This window comes from Panulirus ornatus, chromosome 3, assembly GCF_036320965.1.
Source record: "Panulirus ornatus isolate Po-2019 chromosome 3, ASM3632096v1, whole genome shotgun sequence".
Taxonomy (NCBI): Eukaryota; Metazoa; Arthropoda; class Malacostraca; order Decapoda; family Palinuridae; genus Panulirus; species Panulirus ornatus.
The window spans coordinates 64846445-64866950 of record NC_092226.1 but is presented as its reverse complement, the minus strand read 5'-3'; the positions used below and the strand labels follow the sequence as shown (position 1 = coordinate 64866950).

The following is a 20506-nucleotide window of genomic DNA, read 5'->3' as shown; positions in this document are numbered from 1 at the left end:
ATCCAGGCCCCACAGAACTTTCCATGGTTTACCCCAGACGCTTCACATGCCCTGGTTCAATCCATTGACAGCACGTCCACCCCGGTATACCACATCGTTCCCATTCACTCTATTCCTTGCACGCCTTTCACTCTCCTGCATGTTCAGGCCCCGATCACTCAATATCTTTTTCACTCCATCTTTCCACCTCCAATTTAGTCTCCCACTTCTCTCGTTCCCTCCACCTCTGACACATATATCCTCTTTGTCAATCTTTCCTCACTCATTCTCTCCATGTGACCAAACCATTTCAAAACACCTTCTTCTGCTCTCTCAACCACACTCATTTTATTACCACACATCTCTCTTACCCTTTCATTACTTACTCAATCTTTTCTTTTCACTACTTGTTGAATAGAACAATTTTGCAATCTTACTAACTGTTGAGTTGAGGTAAAATTTTATGCAAGAAACTGGTGGATCTAGAAGACCTGTGTAATTCATTTCATAGGAACATTGTACATAAAAGTATACAGCTCACGTACTTCCAGCTCCAAGAGTCCCATCTATCTGATACTTGGCCCCCGTGGCACTCAGGAAGCTGGCCATGTCCAATGGGCAAGACTGCAGGTTGTAAAATAAAGTGATTGTTCATGTGAAGAGAGTACAGGGCAATTGAACTGTTAGTGTTCAGTGACTTCAATGTGGCAATTGCATCATGAACATGAAGGGTCTTGTGCTGGACTGGTTTTTGTAGTGTTGAAGGGACTGGTGATGCCCAGAGCACAGATGGGATAGTGTAACTTGAGTATGTCTGGGTAGTGTCAATGTAGCTGGGTTTCTGAATAGAGGGATGGTGTTCAAGGTTGAGTTTAGCAGTCATGGAGTGCATGTTGTTTATTTTGGTATTATGTATTTTGTCAGTATTATAGTTACTGGAGATGGGGGGGATTTGAGTGTAGGTTGATGAAGGTAGGGGGATCTGTGTGTATAGGTTAATGAAATGAAAGGCAGGGGGTAAGGTTTTCATTTTTGTTTTAGGGTTTGTACTTGAATATGAAATGGTTTTGATGAGAGTGGTCTAATGCTGTTGCAAATAATTGAACTCAAAGCGTGTTGAGGTAGAAATTTAGACCACAGGTCATAAAGTGTAGTGATGCCTGTTTCTATGTGGGGGAGAACTGTTGCATAAGCACTGTGGGAGGAAGGATCTTGAAATGTGTTGAATTGGTGTATCTAGTGTTGTAGGGATGTGATATGTCCAGAGCATAGATGGGAAAGCAAGTCTTGTATATTCCTAGGGAGTGTTGTTTCAGGTTGGTTAATGTCTCAAGGAGTAGTGTTTAGGACTGAATTTAGAGGTTGTTTATTTAGCGTTTGTTTGGTCACTTTGGAGTGTATGTAATTTTTCATATATATTTGGTAGAGGTGATAATCTATGAGTATAGGCTGTTTAGGCATAAAGATATATTTGGTAGAGGTGATAATCTATGAGTATAGGCTGTTTAAGCATAAGGCTGGGGGTAAGCTTGGCATTGAAAAGAGTTTTGAGCATGCTGAAATGGGAATAAACTTGTTCTTAATCTCATTTTTTCTGAGTACTTTACTGTTGTTTCTTTTGTAAGTCTTCCACTACAGAGACATGCCATCTACAAACAGCAAATGAGTCATCTCCCAACTTCACCCTCCACCCTCTACTTCCAATAAAGTGAAAGCCTAATCCTCTCTATAAAATCCTGGCATTTACTTCCTGCACAACCCCATCTGTAAATAGGTTAAACATCCTTAGTGACATCACATACCCTTGATGCAGACCCTCTTTCACCTGGAATCACTTACTCTCTACTCTTTCTACTTATATACATGCCTTACTTTCTTGATAAAAACTCCCTGCTGCTTCTGGTAGCTTTCCTTCCACACTAAATGTTTGTAGCACTCTCCACAGACACAGTGTTCCTCCCAAGTTTGATGCTCTGTGCATTCCATCACCCTCCCACACATATTACCAGATGTACTCAGCAAACAAATGCATTTGTAATTCATTCTCTTTTGAGTATACTGCCTTTATACAATGGCATTATACTGGTATTCTGCCATCCCAGAGGCACTTCATCTTGACTCAAAAAATGCAACTGCAATCCCATTTACTCCAGCCACTTTACCACACTTCATCTGCAAGACTTTCACCACTTCTCTTTTCTCTAAAACATTTATTTTGGCTGTCTTGCACCATGTACCTCCGTGTCCATATGGCACATTCAGCAGTCCTTCAAAATACTCACTTCTCTTCATCTCTTTTTTTACTTGTTCCAATTCAACATCTGGTCCCCTTACTGATGCATAATTGGCTTTTGTGACCTTTGTTATCTGATATTTTGCCTAGAAAATGCAGCATTTGTTTTAGATATTCTAATATTTGTTGAGCAGCAATGAAGTAGATGAAGAAAAAATGATTGTCAGCAATTCTAATACTTGTGCAAATTTTACAGGACGTTATGGTAAGGATGGAGGTGCTGAAGACATAGTGTTCCTTATCATATTATGTGAAGGTGAGTCTTAATCATCTTACTGTAAAATACTTAAAAAGTGAATTTTAGTGTGAGCAACCAATTTCCTTACTCAGATGTTGTGAAAAAAATGAAGTTGCCTTTCCTGCTGATGTCTTTGCCACTGTATTTCAGATGTTGAGGCAAAGTTTGATATGGTAATCAGCATACAAGTTCTGTAGATATTTTTCATGTATATCTTGGAAAAGACAAAATGATCCACAGTTGCTATCTTTACTCCTGAAGCAAGAGACTAGGAAAAGTCATAATTTGTTTAACAATATTTTTATAAAACACTGGAGTTGACTTTAATGGAAACTGATTTCTTTTCTGACTGTAAATTGAATTTTTTTTCTTCTTGATAAGTTCATGATATACAGGAGTGGCATAGTTATAATAGTTATAATTTTTACAGTTTTTGTAAGAAAAATGACAGAAGAAATTGGTAGCTTTTATGTATATCTCTGAGATGCTTGTTTCCTTTGGGACTCTCTTACAAGGTTGGCCATAGCAAAAGAGTTTCCCTATCTGGTGATCTCCACTGCCGCTCTTTAACCTTGTAGTGACTCACCCTTAACAGGCCACTGGCTGAGGGTAACTCTAGTGTAATGTTTGCAGAGATTTTTCAATGAGATATTAGAATACTGATATATTAAGAAAATAGTTTCCAGCTGAAAAGAAGAAAAATATCAAAACCTGATTCCAAATCACAGAAAACAATTTCATGATGACATGAGGGCTGTAAGTCCATTGACTTGCAACCCATACACAATAAGTTACGAAGAATTTTAAGAACTCACAGCTCACACTTTAAAAAAGTTAAAGGACTTAACAATGTTACGCAAACTATGAGTCAATGGATTTTCTAAAGACTGTTCAATGATGAAAAGTCTACAGAATAATGTTTCACTGGCAGAAATTCTATAGGCATACAACCCATGTCTTGAAATAAAAAATATGACAGTCTGACACACATTTCACAAAGAAAAAGATCTACACTTAAAAACTCATATATTACTGATAAGGCAATGGACTTGTATCCCTTTTCACAAACAACTCTGCAGACAGATAACCACATTCCCCAGAGAGAAAATCAGTAGACTTACAAACTAAGATTCTCTCTGTGTTTCTAAAGCCTGATCCATCCAGGAACTCTAATCAAAAAGGTACCTACACCCCGTAATCATACTTTCATGCACTCTCCTTCTAAACTCCCTATTTTGCATTCTTCCCACAAGCCCAAACCACCCATGATTCATTCCTTTTGCATTCCCTGCCATACTAAAAATCTCATACACTTCCTCATTTCTTTCTCCATTCCATCTAGTTATACCACATGCTCCTCTCAAATTGCTCTTTTCCAGTCTGTATTCTTGACCTCTGTGACTCATTCCATGTCCATGTTTTTAAAGGCTTTTTAGGTCAGAGTTGGGTGGACCATGCTGGCCATAATCCTTTCTTCACTTTCATACTAACACCTCTCCCCTTCATTATTCTGTTAAGGAAACCAGTGACTCTTCTACCTTGTACTGCTCTCTCCTTCCTTATCTTCATACTTACCCAAGATAACTCCTAGATATGTAATTACTCTTAACTCTTCCAGGCTTTCTCCACCCATGTCTACAACAGTTTAGTTTAGTACACTTCCTTCTTTCATTCAATAGGGTTTTGCAAAATCTACACTTTCTCTCTGTTTCCTTTTAAACACAATTACTTTACTTTTACTTCATTTACCTTCACACGTCATAAAACACACTTACAACTTTCTGTAACTTCTCTTCACTCTCTGCAAACAACACAGTATTATCCAAAAACTGGCTTGCCACTAACCACCATACCTCGCCACCACACTCCAACTCCAACTCTGTGCCTCCTTTCTGTAGTTTTGCTTTCATCTCACTTATCACTCCATCCATATGTGTTAAACATCGTACCACCCTGCCTTACACCTTCTTGTATACCGAAGCTTCTACTCAACTCTCCATCCACTCTTACACATGCATTTGCTCCTCTATAGAAGGTTTTCACACCATCCAGCAGTTGTCCCCATACCCAATACATTCACAGCTTCTTACCTTTCACTAGATACTTTTTCACAGTCATTTTCACCACAAGAATTTGATTCAAGCATTCCCAACCTTTCCTAAAATCCCTTTGCTCCTCATTTATCTGCATTTATTCACTTCCATCACTCTGTCTATCAACACTCTTGCTTACACTTTTCCTGATATACTTAACAGACTTTTTCACTACAATTGCTACATACATCCTTAACACCCTTTCCTTTGAATAAAGGAATGATGATAGCTTTCATCTATGACTCACAAACAAGAAACTCACTGGGCTTGCAACACACATTTCACAAATGGAAAGTCTAGAAATAGGACTCCCATTTCTTGGCTGGAAGCTTGAATTCTATAGACTTATTGGTGCTAGTATATAATTCTTTTTTTTTTGTTTTAGTCATCCTGATCATTCTTTTATGAAAGTTGAAATAATTCTCATGGATATCCATGTATCCACTATAGCTTTATCATATACATCTGATATCCATGCATCTCACCACCACTTTGTCAGATCCTTGTATCTGCCCATTTTTGCTTCCATCAGTACATTCATGTACTTGGTAATCCTCCTACCTGTTTGTTCACCTTTAGTTAATATCTTTATGCAACTACCCATCCACATGTCTATCAGTCCACCCCTAAACATATGTACTTTATTTTCTCTTATGTCAGCTGAGGCAGCTTTGGCCACTGAATGCACTTATCAAGGCCATCTTATTAATGTTTCTTATATATCCTATGTATACATGTATACCGTAGCCTAAGCCAGGAATCTTCACACTGCTCCAATCTACCAAAACTTTGAGAATAGAAAGTATGTACAAAGTACCTAGCAGTTACCTTTGACACAAGAAGCTGCAACAGCACCAAGGTGATTGACAAAGGCATCAGAATATTTGGACATGAAGGGGCTAAGATTTTTTAATTCCTTCTGATAACAGTAATATATCAGACTGATAATATATAAAGAAAATGCATACCTTGTATTTGGTAATCTGTTTAACTGAATTTGGCAAATGCTGCTAAAAAATACAGATCTCCATCACTAAATATTCTTTCTTTAAAAGTTAAGGGACTGAAACTCCATCAACTTTGCAGCCAATGATATATTCATTCCAACTTGCCTTTTAGGAACACCAAATGACAACCAAGGTGGAGAGAGTGCCTCGGATATTGCCCGACAGCTGCGTCAGGCAGGTGTTTTGCTAAAATCTGCAGCAGCTCTTTCATCAACATTACTCAAGTATGTGACTGAAATTTCAAAGGAATCAGGGTGTAGAGCAGTTTACATGGGGGACAGTTGAGATTTGGGAGAAAAGGTTAGGATGCTAGATATTACTGCATTATGACTTTTATGGTGGATGTACTTCTCTGCTCATGTTCATTCCATGTGGTAAGCAACTTGAATAATATAATTTGTTGCAAACTGAAGATGAGGGCCACATAGGGGTAAAACACAGTATTCCCACTTCAGTTACTATTTCCCTAGTTAATTGTGCCTTGTTATTTCTGTATGTTAAAAATGAGTATCATATAGCGACTACAAATGCCTCCGAGTCAATAAAGGAAGCCATGAACCATTTAAATGCAGGTAGGAAAATTAGACCTAGTCATGAAGTGAAGATTGTCCATCTTGAACACCTGCATATATTGCCAATGTTGTCTGTCTAGGTAGCAGTTACTAGGATATTAATTCTTGTTTAAAAGAGCATAGACATTTTGCAACATCTATAGGCTACAGTAATGATACAATGATAACTCCTGTACTTGATACTGATTTTTTCATGTTAAGTGAGACTACATGGCAGCTGAGGCCAACTGGAGGGATGTCTGATCATTATCTTGTGGAGGCGAAGGTGAAGATTTGTAAAGGTTTTCAGAAAAGAAGAGAGAATGTTGGGATGAAGAGAGTGGTGAGAGTAAGTGAGCTTGGGAAGGAGACATGTGTGAAGAAGTACTAGTAAAGACTGAGTGCAGAATGGAAAAAGGTGAGAGCAAAGGATGTATAGGGAGTGGGGGAGGAATGAGATGTATTTAGGGAAGCAGTGGTGGCTTATGCAAAAGATGCTTGTGGCATAAGAAAGGTGGGAGGTGGGTAGATTAGAAAGGGTAGTGAGTGGTGGGATGAAGAAGTAAGATTGTTAGTGGAAGAGAAGAGAGAGGCATTTGGTTGATTTTTGCAAATAAATAGTGCAAATGACTGGGAGATATATAAAAGAAAGAGACAGGAAGTCAAGAGAAAGATGCAAGAGGTGAAAAAGAGGGCAAATGAGAGTTGGGGTGAGAGAGTATCATTAAATTTTAGGGAGAATAAAAAGGTGTTTTGGAAGGAAGTAAATAAAGTGTGTAAGACAAAAGAACAAATGGGAACATCGATGAAGTGGGCAAATGGGGAGGTAATAACAAGTAGTGATGATGTGAGAAGGAGATGGAGTGAGTATTTTGAAGGTTTGTTGAATGTGTTTGATGACAGAGTAGCAGATATAGGGTGTTTTGGTCGAGGTGGTGTGCGAAGTGAAAGGGTGAGGGAGAATGATTTGGTAAACAGAGAAGAGGTAGTGAAAGCTAAATTTTAGGGAGAATAAAAAGGTGTTTTGGAAGGAAGTAAAGAAAGTGTGTAAGACAAGAGAACAAATGGGAACATCAATGAAGTGGGCAAATGGGGAGGTAATAACAAGTAGTGATGATGTGAGGAGATGAAGTGAGTATTTTCAAGGTTTGTTGAATGTGTTTGATGACAGAGTAGCAGATATAGGGTGCTTTGGTCGAGGTGGTGTGCGAAGTGAGAGGGTGAGGGAGAATGATTTGGTAAACAGAGAAGAGTTAGTGAAAGCTTTGTGGAAGATGAAAGATGGCATGGCGGCGGGTTTGGATGGTATTGCAGTGGAATTTATTTAAAAAGGGGGTGACTGTGTTGTTGACTGGATGGTGAGGATATTCAATGGATGTAAGGCTCAAGGTGAAGTGCCTGAGGATTGGTGGAATGCATGCATAGTGCCATTGTACAAAGGCAAAGGGGATGAAGGTGAGTGTTCAAATTACAGAGGTATAAGTTTGTTGAGTATTCCTGGGAAATTATTTGGGAGGATATTGATTGAGAGGGTGAAGGCATGTACAGAGCATCAGATTGGGGAAGAGCAGAAGTGGTAGAGAAAAGATGGATCAGATGTTTGCTTTAAAGAATGTATGAGAGAAATACTTAGAAAAACAAATGGATTTGTATGTAGCATTTGTGGATCTGGAGAAGGCACATGATAGAGTTGATAGAGATGATCTGTGGAAGGTATCAAAAGTATATGGTGTATGAGGCAAGTTGCTGGAAGCAGTGAAGAGTTTTTATCAAGGATGTAAGGCATGTGCATGAGTAGGAAGAGGGGAAAGTGATTGGTACTAAGTGAATGTGGGTTTGCGGCAGGAGTGTGTGATGTCTCCATGGTTGTTTAATTTGTTTATGGATGGGGTTGTTAGGGAGGTGAATGCAAGAGTTTTGGAAAGAGGGGCAAGTATGCAGTCTGTTGTGGATGAGAAACTGCAGAAGCTGGTGATTGAGTTTGATAAAGTGTGTGAAAGAAGAAAAGTGAGAGTAAATGTGAATAAGAGCAAGGTTATTAGGTACAGTAGGGTGGAGGAACAAGTCAATTAGGAGGTGATTTTGAATGGAGAAAAACTGGGGGAAGTGAAATGTTTTAGATATTTGGGAGTGGATTTGGCAGCGGATGGAACCATGGAAGCGGAAGTTAGTCACAGGGTGGGGGAGGGGGCGAAAGTTCTGGGAACGTTGAAGAATGTGTAGAAGGCAAGAACTTTATCTCGGAAAGCAAAAATGGGTATGTTTGAAGGAATAGTGGTTCCAACAATATTATATGGATGCGAGGCATGGGCTATAGATAGGGTCGTGCGGAGGAGGGTGGATGTGTTGGAAATGAGATGTTTAAGGACAATATGTGATGTGAGGTGGTTTGATCGAGTGGGTAATGAAAGGGTAAGAGAGATGTGTGGAAATAAAAAGCGTGGTTGAGAGAGCAGAAGAGGGTGTATTGAAATGTTTTGGTCACATGGAGAGAATGAATGAGGAAAGATTGACAAAGAAGATACATGTGTCAGAGGTGGAGGGAACAAGGAGAAGCGGGAGACCAAATTGGAGGTGGAAGGATGGAGTGAAAAAGATTTTGAGTGATCGGGGCCTGGACATGCAGGAGGATGAAAGGTGTGCAAGGAATAGAGTGAATTGGAATGATGTGGTATACCAGGGTCAATGTGCTCTCTTCTTTCACACACTTTACCAAACTCAGTCACCAGCTTCTGCAGTTTCTCATTGGAATCATCTACCAGTGCTGTATCATCAGCAAACAACAACTAACTCACTTCCCAAGCCCTCTCATCCACAACAGACTGCATACTTGCCCCTCTCTCCAAAACTCTTGATTCAACTCCACAACCACTCCATCCATAAACAAATTAACCATGGAGACATCACACACCCCTGCCACAAACTGACATTCACTGGGAACCAATCACCTTCCTCTCTTCCTACCCATACACATGCCTTACATCCTTAGTAAAAACTTTTCACTGCTTCCAGCAGCTTACTTCCCACACCATATACTCTTACTACCTTCCAAAAAGCATCTCTATCAACTCTATCATATGCCTTCTCCAGATCCATGAATGCCCCAATCCATCTGTCTTTCTAAGTATTTCTCATGTACATTCTTCAAAGCAAACACCTGAACCACACATCCTCAACTACTTCTGAAACCACACTGCTCTTCCCCAGTCTGATGCTCTGAGCATGCCTTGACCCTCTTAATCAATACCATTCCATATAATTTCCCAGAAATACTCAACAAACTTATACCTCTGTAATTTGAAGATTCACCTTTACCCACTTTGCCTTTGTACAGTGGCACTATGCATGCATTCCTCCAATCCTCAGGCACTTCATCATGAACCATGCATACATTGAATATCCTCACCAACCAATCAACAACACAGTCACCCCCTTTTTTAATAAATTCCACAGCAATGCCATCCAAACCCACTGCCTTGCTGGGTTTCATCTTCTGCAAAGCTATCACTACCTCTTCTCTGTTTACCAAACCATTCTCCCTGACCCTCGCACTTTGCACACCACTTCAACCAAAACACCCTATATCTGCCACTCTATCATCAAACACATACAACAAACCTTCAAAATACTCACTCCATCTCCTTCTCACATCACCACTACTTGTTATTACCTCCCCATTAGCCTCCTTCACCGATGTTCCCAATTTTTCTCGTCTTACGAACTTTATTTACCTCCTTCCAAAACATCTTTTTATTCTTCTTGAAATATGATAATACTTTCTCACTCCAACTCTCATTTGCCCTCTTTTCCAACTCTTACATCTTTCTCTTGACCTTCTGCCACTTTCTTTTATACATCTCCCAGTCATTTGCACTACTTCCCTGCAAAAACCGTCCAAACACCACTCTCTTTTCTTTCACTAACAGTCTTATTTCTTCATCCCACCACTCACTATCCTTTCTAATCTGTCCATCTCCCACCTTTCTCATGCCACAAGCATCTTTTGTGAAAGCCATCAGTGCTTCTCTAAATAAATCCCATTCCTCCCTTACTCTCCTTATGTCATTTGCGCTCACCTTTTGCCATTCTTCACTCAATCTCTCCTGGTACTTCCTCACACAAGTCTAAGTACTAATTACTAAGGATGCATGAACAGCTGGGTTGACAGTGGATTGACTGCTGCAACCAATATCTAAACCTATTTTTCAACCCTGGGCAGCCTGTAAATGCATCACGGTCAGTAATGCGAACAGCCACACCACATTTGACTAGTGTTCCTTTCAAGTTCTCATCCTCAAATCCACACATATCAGTAATGTTCCCTTAAAGCTGTAAGTCACCTGTCTGCACTTCCAAACCTCATAACTAAGCCTGTTAAAGAGACTGAGAATATTAAGAAAACAAGAGTACTTGTACTGCTCTTGTCAGTTTTATGCTCAGATTTAACAGGTATGTAAGAACAGACCAGAGGGCTATGGTCTCCCTCAATTGACTAAACAGATATGAAATAGGAACTCACTGCAAATGGAGGAAAGAGAGTAGAAGAATAGTGTGACACATCTGATTGCTTAAGGCAGACTGTCTAATAGATATCATATAACTCACTTATTTTGTATGAAATACATTTCCAATATGTGTAAATATGGCTGTTGGCCGAGTTTCTTTTGGAATACCATTTTTTCCCTCAGATAAATTGCCAGACCCCATGAGAGACACTCATCAGTAGACAAGTAAATATATATCATTTCTTTAGCTATAGTACTTGGAAGTATTAGCTACTGCAAACCAGGATGATAGTTTGGACATATTAGATTATGAGAGTACACTAAACAAATGCATTGATCATGTCACCCTTGTTATTGAGAGAGGATTCGGACATGAACTCTTTGCAACATTAGCCAGTCACAATATGTCTGACACCAGGTAATGTGTTGCACCTGTGGACTGCATTATATTTCTGGTCCTGTATAATGTATGCTCCCAAAGCCATAAATTTTATGCAAAGGTCATTCTATGAAGTGAGCATGTATAGTTTTAGGTGTCTTAGGCTTTTTGATCAGCAATTATGATTTGACACATAGCCTTAATGACCTTGAAGTCAAGAAGCTGAGAGTGCAAATAACTAACTAATCATTCACACATGAAGAGAAATTATGTATGGTCATAGCAATATTTTGGACTGTAAAAGTTGTTCATTTCTATTTTCTCAGTTGGTTTCTATAACATGACAGCTTTAATGACTGTGGCAATTGATGGGCCTAAAGTCCAGCTAACCAACCATCTGGCTTTCTGTTCCCCAAATAACTTCACGGTAGGTCACTGCAGACATGTGTTAAACTTGGAAGTTTTAGAGGGATTATCTGTAGAACAACGTCCTTCCTTAATCACTCCATGTATGGGTTCATCCACTCCTCCTTAGCCTAGAAATCAATAAGGCAGCTTGGAGATGACACCATTTTCATTTAGTGCATGTTCTTCCCCTGTCTGAGCTTTAGGCAAATGCTTCACATTCCAAAGAAAGACAAGTACTTGGCATGGGCTATGAGTTGTGTGTGTGTGTGTGTGTGTGTGTCTGTGTGTGTGTGTGTGTCTGTGTGTGCATACATAAATAGGAGTAAAGACATGGTACAAATATGCTTGATTAAGAGACAAGTGCAAAGCTCTCCCTCTAACAAACAAATAGTTATCACAAGTGGATTGGGAGCAAACAACAGACCTCATAGCCTTCTTATGCTCTAAGCAGCATTGCAGTTAGCCGCATTTTACTCCTGCCGACACACCTGTCTGCTACTAGGCCATGCTACTGCAGGTGGGAACTTTTAGTATTCTGAAGCCAGACTAACTTGATGATGAGATAGACCTTTAATATACAATTTTCTTGGAAGTCATGTGTGGCTGCTGGAATGTCCACCATGGTAAGATCTCTTGCAGTTTTTTAAATCAATGCAACAGTCAGGCAGCTATAACACTGCTATCTCTTATAGTATCATATGGACTGATAATGGTATATATTTCTTTTTAGAGGATTTTTGTATTTGCTGTGTGTTTAGGGTGTGATTGTTCCTGAAGCAACTTAGGTGAGGTAATTTTACTAAACCCCTCACATATATCTATATCTTTCCATATATTTCTTTATTTACTTATGTGTTGCCTTTCCTTCCTTGACTGAATCTCTCTGAAGGAATTGATGAATAGTTCACTTTTTTTCTACATGGCATTTTTTTTGCCTGATTTGTTGAATGATAAGTATTCTTATGATACAGTTAGCACCAAATGAACTAAGATAAATGATATTTTAAGGCATCATGCCATTAGATTGCTAGGTATGTTATTACTTGATTGAGTATTGACTCAATATACTTGAGTTTTTTCCTATAATTTATCCAAGGCCATTGTGTATCTTTGGTACCATTCAAAATCTGACAAATAGGGGTGTCAGAAGTTTTATGTAAAACTATTGACAGTGAGCAGAAACTTGAATTCCTTTTAATGTAACAATTATAATATAAGAATAGATTATGTGAAAGTCAGAGTCAGTGGTGTATTAAAGGAGAGGGGTGGGGGGTTAAGAGGTCTCAGTAGTTTAGGAGGGCCAGAAAATTTTTAGAAATGAATCAGCTTCCATGAATTTTGGGGCCCTAAGAATGAAAAGGTTCAAATTCCTTTAGATATTATTGCTTATATGATTTCCAATTCTGGTAGGATCATTTGGAAGGGAAGGATATTTTAGCACCAGAACCCCCAAATCTTTAATATGCCACTGGGTAGAATCTTTAATTCTGAGATTTGATTATCCAGTGTCAGTAATTATTGATCCTAGAAAGCTCAAGCCATTCTGTGGAATGTGAATGCATTTTGATATTCATTGAAATGGATAGATATACATCATTTGGTTGAATTACAGGATAGAGAAGTAAAAGATGAACATAGAAAGATAGTGTGATTACGTGAAAGACTCTGCTGAGGGCTGGTTTACAGTAATACAGAATCACAGCAGCATCAAGCATATTGGATTATCCACAGGGCTATCTTGTGTTTAGTTTTCCTAGTGGTGGAGGCAATTTTGGTTTATTGAAGAACATTTCATATTCAGAATTATATGTAATTTTTCATTACTCTCATTCCCAGGTTTCTTGTTGTGGCAGACTCGGAAACACTTTACCTCCAGTTTGTAAACCTAACTTCATCATGGCCAGAAGAATATCAGAAACATGTTGTGTTTGAATACTATGATGTGTGGTACCCTGCAGACAGACAAAGTATGCGTACTATGTTTCGAGTATGTGCTACAGAGCGTCTCTTCCTTCCTGAAATGTTCCCCAACCTTGATGCTGCAATATATATTGATACAGACCTAGTGTTTCTGAGACCACCTGAGCAGCTATGGGGAGAGTTTCATAGATTTGATGATGTTCAAGTAGCTGCAATGGCACCATGTCTGTATCACTATGGAGGCAGGAAAAATAAGGTAGGTTCTTGGAAAGTTTGCATGTATAATTACCAGCCTTTTAACTAATACTGTGGCATCTGAAAAGGCAGTTCTATTTCATTATAAATTCAGGTGAATCATGATAACCTTTATATATGTGTTTAATTTGCTTATTGATGGGGTGGATAGGGAAGTGAATGCAAGAGTTTTGGAGAGAGTGGCAAGTCTGTTCTGGATAAGAGGACTTGGGAAGTGTCAGTTGTTGTTTGCTGATGATACAGCGCTGGTGGTTGATTCTGGTGAGAAACTGCAGAAGTTGGTGACCGAGTTTGGTAAAGTGGGTGAAAGAAGAAAGTTGAGAGTAAATGTGAATAAGAGCAAGGTTATTAGGTTCAGTAGAGTTGAGGGACAAGTTGACTGGGAGGTAAGTTTGAATGGAGAAAAAATGGAGGAAGTGAAGTGTTTTAGATATCTGGGAGTGGACTTAGCAGAGGATGGAGCAATGGAAGTGGAGGTGAATCAAAGGGTAGGGGAGGGAGTAAAGGTTCTGGGAGCATTGAAGAATGTGTGGAAGGCAAGAACGTTATCTTGGAGAGCAAAAATGAGTATGTTTGAAGGAATTTTTTCCAACAATGTCATATGATTGCAAAGGCATGGGCTGTAGATAGGGTTGGGTGGAGGAGGGTGGATGTGTTGAAAATGAAATGTTTGAGGACAATATGTGTTGAGAGGTGGTTTGATTGAGTAAGTAATGAAAGGGTAAGAGAGATGTGTGGCAATAAAATGAAAGTAGTTGAGAGAGCAGAACAGGGTGTGTTAAAGTGATTTGGACACATGGAGAGAATGAGTGAGGAAAGATTGTCAAAGAGGATATATGTGTCAGAGGTGGATGGAAGAAAGAGAAGTGGGAAACCAAATTAGAGGTGGAAGGATGGAGTGAAAAAAGATTTTGAGTGATCAGGGCCTGAATATACAGGAGGGTGAAAGGTGTGCAAGGAATAGAAAGAATTGGATTGATGTGGTATACCAGGGTCGACATACTGTCAATGGATTGAACCATGGCATGTGAATCGTCTGGGGTAAACCATGGAAAGGTCTGTGGGGCCTGGATATGGAAAGGGAGCTGTGGTTTTGGGGCATTACACATGACAGTGGGGTGGCAACGGGAATGGATGAAGATGTTAAGTATGGATATGTACATGTGTATATATGTATATGTTTGTGTATGTATATGTACATATACATATACATACACATGTATATATATGTATATGTATGTATATGTGCGTGTGTGGGTGTTCATTTATGTACATGTGTATGTGGATGGGTTAGGCCATTCTTCATCTGTTTACTTGAGCTACCTTGCTAATATGGGAGATGGCGGTTAAGTATGTTGAATATAATAGATTTTTAATATCTATTTAGTTATTATTCTTTGTTGCTGTCTCCTGCGTTAGCAAGGTAGTGCAGGGAAACAGACAAAAGAATGGCCCAACCCACCTACATGCACATGTATATACATACACGTCCACACATGCACATATACATACCTATAAATTTCAATGTATACATATCTATACATACACAGATGTATACACATACACACATTTACATAATTCGCACTTGCTGCCTTTATTCATTCCCGTTGCCACCCCGCCACACATGAAATGACAACCCCCTCCCCCTGCACGCACGCGAGATAGCACTAGGAAAAGACAACAAAGGCCACATTCGTTCACGCTCAGTCTCTAGCTGTCATGTATAATGCACTGAAACCACAGCTCCCTTTCCAAATCCAGGCCCCACAAAACTTTCCATGGTTTACCCCAGATGCTTCACATGCCCTGGTTCAATCCAATGACAGCACATGAACCACATTGTTACACTTCACTCTATTCCTTGCAAGCCTTTCACCCTCCTGCATGTTCAGGCCCCAGTCGCTCAAAATCTTTTTCACTCCATCCTTCCACCTCCAATTTGGTCTCCCACTTCTCCTCATTCCCTCCACCTCTGACACATATATCTCTTTGTCAATCTTTCGTCACTCATTCTCTCCATGAGACCAAACCATTTCAATACACCGTCTTCTGCTCTCTCAACCACACTCTTTTTATTACCAAACATCCCTCTTACCCTTTCATTACTTACTCAATCAAACCACCTCACACCACATATTGTCCTTAAACATCTCATTTCCAACACTTCCATCCTCCTCTGCACAATCCTATCTATAGCCCACACCTCGCAACCATATAACATTGTTGGAACCACTATTCCTTCAAACATACCCATTTTTGCTTTCCAAGATAATGTTCTCGCCTTCCACACACTTTTCAAAGCTCCCAGAACTTTTGTCCCCTCCCCCACCCTATGATTCACTTCTGCTTCCATGGTTCCATCCGCTGCCAAATCCACTCCCAGATATCTAAAACATTTAACTTTCTCCAGTTTTTCTGCATTCAAATTTACCTCCCAATTGACTTGTCCCTCCACCCTACTGTACCTAATAACCTTGCTCTTATTCACATTTACTCTCAGCTTTCTTCTTTCACACACTTTACCAAAGTCAGTCACCAGCTTCAGCAGTTTCTCACCCAAATCAGCCACCAGCGCTGTATCATCAACGAACAACAACTGACCTTCCCAAGCCCTCTGATCCAGAACAGACTGTATACTTACCCCTCTCTCCAAAACTCTTGCATTCACCTTCCTAACAACCCCATCCATAAACAAATTAAACAACCACGGAGACATTACACACCCCTGCCACAAACCGACATTCACTGAGAACCAATCACTTTCCTCTCTTCCCACTCGTACACATGCCGTACATCCTCAATAAAAACTTTTCTCTGTTTCTAACAACTTACATTCCACACCATATACGCTTAATACCTTTCACAAAGCATCTCTATCAACCCTATCATGTGCCTTCTCCAGATCCATAGATACTCCATACAAATCCATCTGTTTTTCTATGTATTTCTCACATACATTCTTCAAAGCAAACACCTAATCCACACATCCTCTACCACTTCTGAAACCACATTGCTCTTCCCCAACCTGATGCTCTGGGCATGCCTTTACCCTCTCAATCAATACTCTTCCACATAATTTCCCAGGAATACTCAAGAAACCTATACCTCTGTAATTTGAACACTCACCTTTATCCCCTTTGCCTTTGTGCAATGGCACTATGCATGCATTCCTCCAATAATCAGGCACTTCACCATGATCCATACATACATTGAATATCCTTACCAACCAATCATCAACACAGTCACCCCCTTTTTCGATAAATTCCACGGCAGTACCATCCAAACCTGCCGCCTTGCCAGGTTTCATCTTCCCCAAAGCTTTCACTACCTTTTCTCTGTTTACCAAACCATTCTCCCTGACCCTCTCGCTTCGCACACCACCTCGACCAAAACACCCTATATCTGCCACTCTATCTTCAAACACATTCAACAAACCTTCAAAATACTCACTCCATCTCCTTCTCACTTCTCCACTATTTGTTATTACCTCCCCATTAGCCCCCTTCTCTGATGTTCCCATTTGTTCTCTTGTCTTATGCACTTTATTTACCTCCTTCCAAAACATCTTTTTATTCTTCCTAAAATTTAATGATACTCTCTCACCCCAACTCTCATTTGCCCTCTTTTTCACCCCTGGCACCCTTTCTCTTGACTTCCTGCTGCTTTCTTTTATACATCTCCCAGTCATTTGCGCTTCCTCCCTGCAAAAATCATCCAATTGCCACTCTCTTGTCTTTCACTAACAATCTTTTTTCTTCATCCCACCACTCTACCTTTTCTAATCTGCCCACCTCCCACCTTTCTCATGCCACAAGCATCTTTTGCGCAAGCCATCACTGCTTCCCTAAATACATCTCATTCCTCTCCCACTTCCCTTACATCATTTGCTCTCATCTGTTGCCATTCTACACTCAATATCTCCTGGTACTTCCTCACACAAGTCTCCTTTCCAAGCTCACTTACTCATACCACTCTCTTCACCCCAACATTCTCTCTTCTTTTTCTGGAAACCTCTACATATCTTCACCTTCGCCTCCACAAGATAATGATCATACATCATACATCCCTCCAGCAGCACATTAACATCCAAAAGTCTCTCTTTCACAAGTCTGTTAATTATCACATTATCCAATAATGCTTTCTGGCCATCCCTCCTACTTACATACATGTACTTATGTATATGTCTCTTTTTAAATCAGGTATTCCCAATCATCTGTCCTTTTTCAGCACACAAATCTACAAGCTCTTCACCATTTCCATCTACAACACTGAACACCCCATGTACACCAATTATCCCTCAACTGCCACATTACTCACCTTTGCATTCAAATCACTCATCACTATAACCCAGTCTTGTATATCAAAGCTGCTAATAAACTCACTCAGCTGGTCGCAAAACACTTGCCTCTCATGATCTTTCTTCTCATGACCTGGTGCATAGGCACCAATAATCACCCATTTCTCTCCATCCTTTTTCAGTTTTACCTATATCAATCTAGAGTTTACTTTCTTATACTATATCACATACCCCTACAACTCCTGCTTCATGAGCAGTGCTACTCCTTCCATTTGCTCTTGTCCTCTCATCAACCCCCTAACTTTACTCCCAAGACATTCCCAAACCACTCTTCCCCTTTACCTTTGAACTTCGTTTCACTGAGAGCCAAAACATCCAGGTTCCATTCCTCAAACATACTACCTATCTCTCCTATCTGCCTATGCATTTTTTTCTCATGGTTACATCCACACACATTTAGACACCCCAATCTGAGCCTTTGAGGAGGATGAGTACTCCTTGCATGACTCCTTCTGTTTCCCCTTTTAGAAAGTTCAAAGACCATAAATATATATATATATATATATATATATATATATATATATATATATATATATATATATATATATATATATATTTTTTTTTTTTTTTTTTTTTTGCCGCTGTCTCCCGCGTTTGCGAGGTAGCGCAAGGAAACAGACGAAAGAAATGGCTCAACCCACCCCCATACACATGTATATACATATGTCCACACACGCAAATATACATACCTACACAGCTTTCCATGGTTTACCCCAGACGCTTCACATGCCTTGATTCAATCCACTGACAGCACGTCAACCCCGGTATACCACATCGCTCCAATGCACTCTATTCCTTGCCCTCCTTTCACCCTCCTGCATGCTCAGGCCCCGATCACACAAAATCTTTTTCACTCCATCTTTCCACCTCCAATTTGGTCTCCCTTTTCTCCTCGTTCCCTCCACCTCTGACACATATATCCTCTTGGTCAATCTTTCTTCACTCATTCTCTCCATGTGACCAAACTACTTCAAAACACACTCTTCTGCTCTATCAACCACACTCTTTTTATTACCACACATCTCTCTTACCCTATTATTACTTACTCGATCAAACCACCTCGCACCACATATTGTCCTCAAACATCTCATTTCCAGCACATCCACTCCCCTGCACACAACTCTATCTATAGCCCACGCTTTGCAACCATATAACATTGTTGGAACCACTATTCCTTCAAACATACCCATTTTTGCTTTCCGAGATAATGTTCTTGACTTCCACAAATTCTTCAACGCTCCCAGACTTTCGCCTTCTACCCCATCCTATGATTCACTTCCGCTTCCATGGTTCTATCCGCTGCCAAATCCACTCCCAGATATCTAAAACACTTCCTCCAGTTTTTCTCCATTCAAACTTACTTCCCAATTGACTTGTCCCTCAACGCTACTGTACCTAATAACCTTGCTCTTATTTACATTTACTCTCAGCTTTCTTCTTTCACACACTTTGCCAAAGTCAGTCACCAGCTTCTGCAGTTTTTCACACGAATCAGCCACCAGTGCTGTATCATCAGCAAAAAACAGCTGACTCACTTCCCAAGCTCTCTCATCCACAACAGACTGCATACTTGCCCCTCTTTCCAGAACTCTTGCATTCACCCTCCTAAGAACCCCATCCATAAACAAATTAAGCAACCATGGAGACATCACACACCCCTGCTGCAAACCTACATTCACTGAGAACCAATCACTTTCCCCTCTTCCTACACGTACACATGCCTTACATCCTCGGTAAAAACTTTTCACTGCTTCTAACAACTTGTGTTCCACCCCATATATTCTCAATACCTTCCACGGAGCATCTCTATCAACTCTATCATATGCCTTCTCCAGATCCATAAATGCTACATACAAATCCACTCACTTTTCTAAGTATTTCTCACATACATTCTTCAAAGCAAACACCTGATCCACACATCCTCTACCACTTCTGAAACCACACTGCTTTTCCCCAATCTGATGCTCTGTACATGCCTTCAACCTCTCAATCAATACCCTCCCATATAATTTCCCAGGAATACTCAACAAACCTATACCTCTTTAATTTGAGCACTCACTTTTATCCCATTTGCCTTTGTACAATGGCACTATGGAAGCATTCTGCTAATCCTCAGGCACCTCACCATGAGTCATACATACATTAAATAACCTTACCAACCAGTCAACAATATTTGGAGGAATGGTGTATGTCAGGGAGGCATATAAGGAGGCTTTTTACCATAGTCACCCCTTGATGGGATTGATAGATAGATAGATAAGTAGACTGTAAGGCTCTAGAACCTAAAAGATAGTCAAAACTTTTTAGTGTGAAAAATATAGCTAAAAGCTAAAAATTTGTCTATATAGTATTATGTATTGTGGCTTCCTTTAAAAGTCATATAAAAAATGAGAACTATTGTGGCTTCCTTTAAAAGACATATTAAAAATGAAAACTATTTATGTAGGACTAAATATTTTTACTTCCTTCAGATAATTCATGAGCATGCTTACATTAACATTATTATCTAAAATATTTCCAG

At 39.8% G+C, this 20506-nt stretch overlaps 1 protein-coding gene across 1 annotated transcript in view; it reads left to right on the top strand.

Annotated features, from left to right (window-relative positions):
* The window catches only part of LOC139759877 (glucoside xylosyltransferase 2-like), a 46990-nt gene that overhangs the window by 9142 nt on the left and 17342 nt on the right, over positions 1 to 20506 (top strand). The window contains exons 3-5 of the mRNA XM_071682407.1: positions 2469 to 2528; positions 5723 to 5834; positions 13290 to 13629. Of these exons, the coding sequence (XP_071538508.1) occupies positions 2469 to 2528; positions 5723 to 5834; positions 13290 to 13629 (512 nt within the window). The remainder of the gene's footprint in view (positions 1 to 2468; positions 2529 to 5722; positions 5835 to 13289; positions 13630 to 20506) is intronic.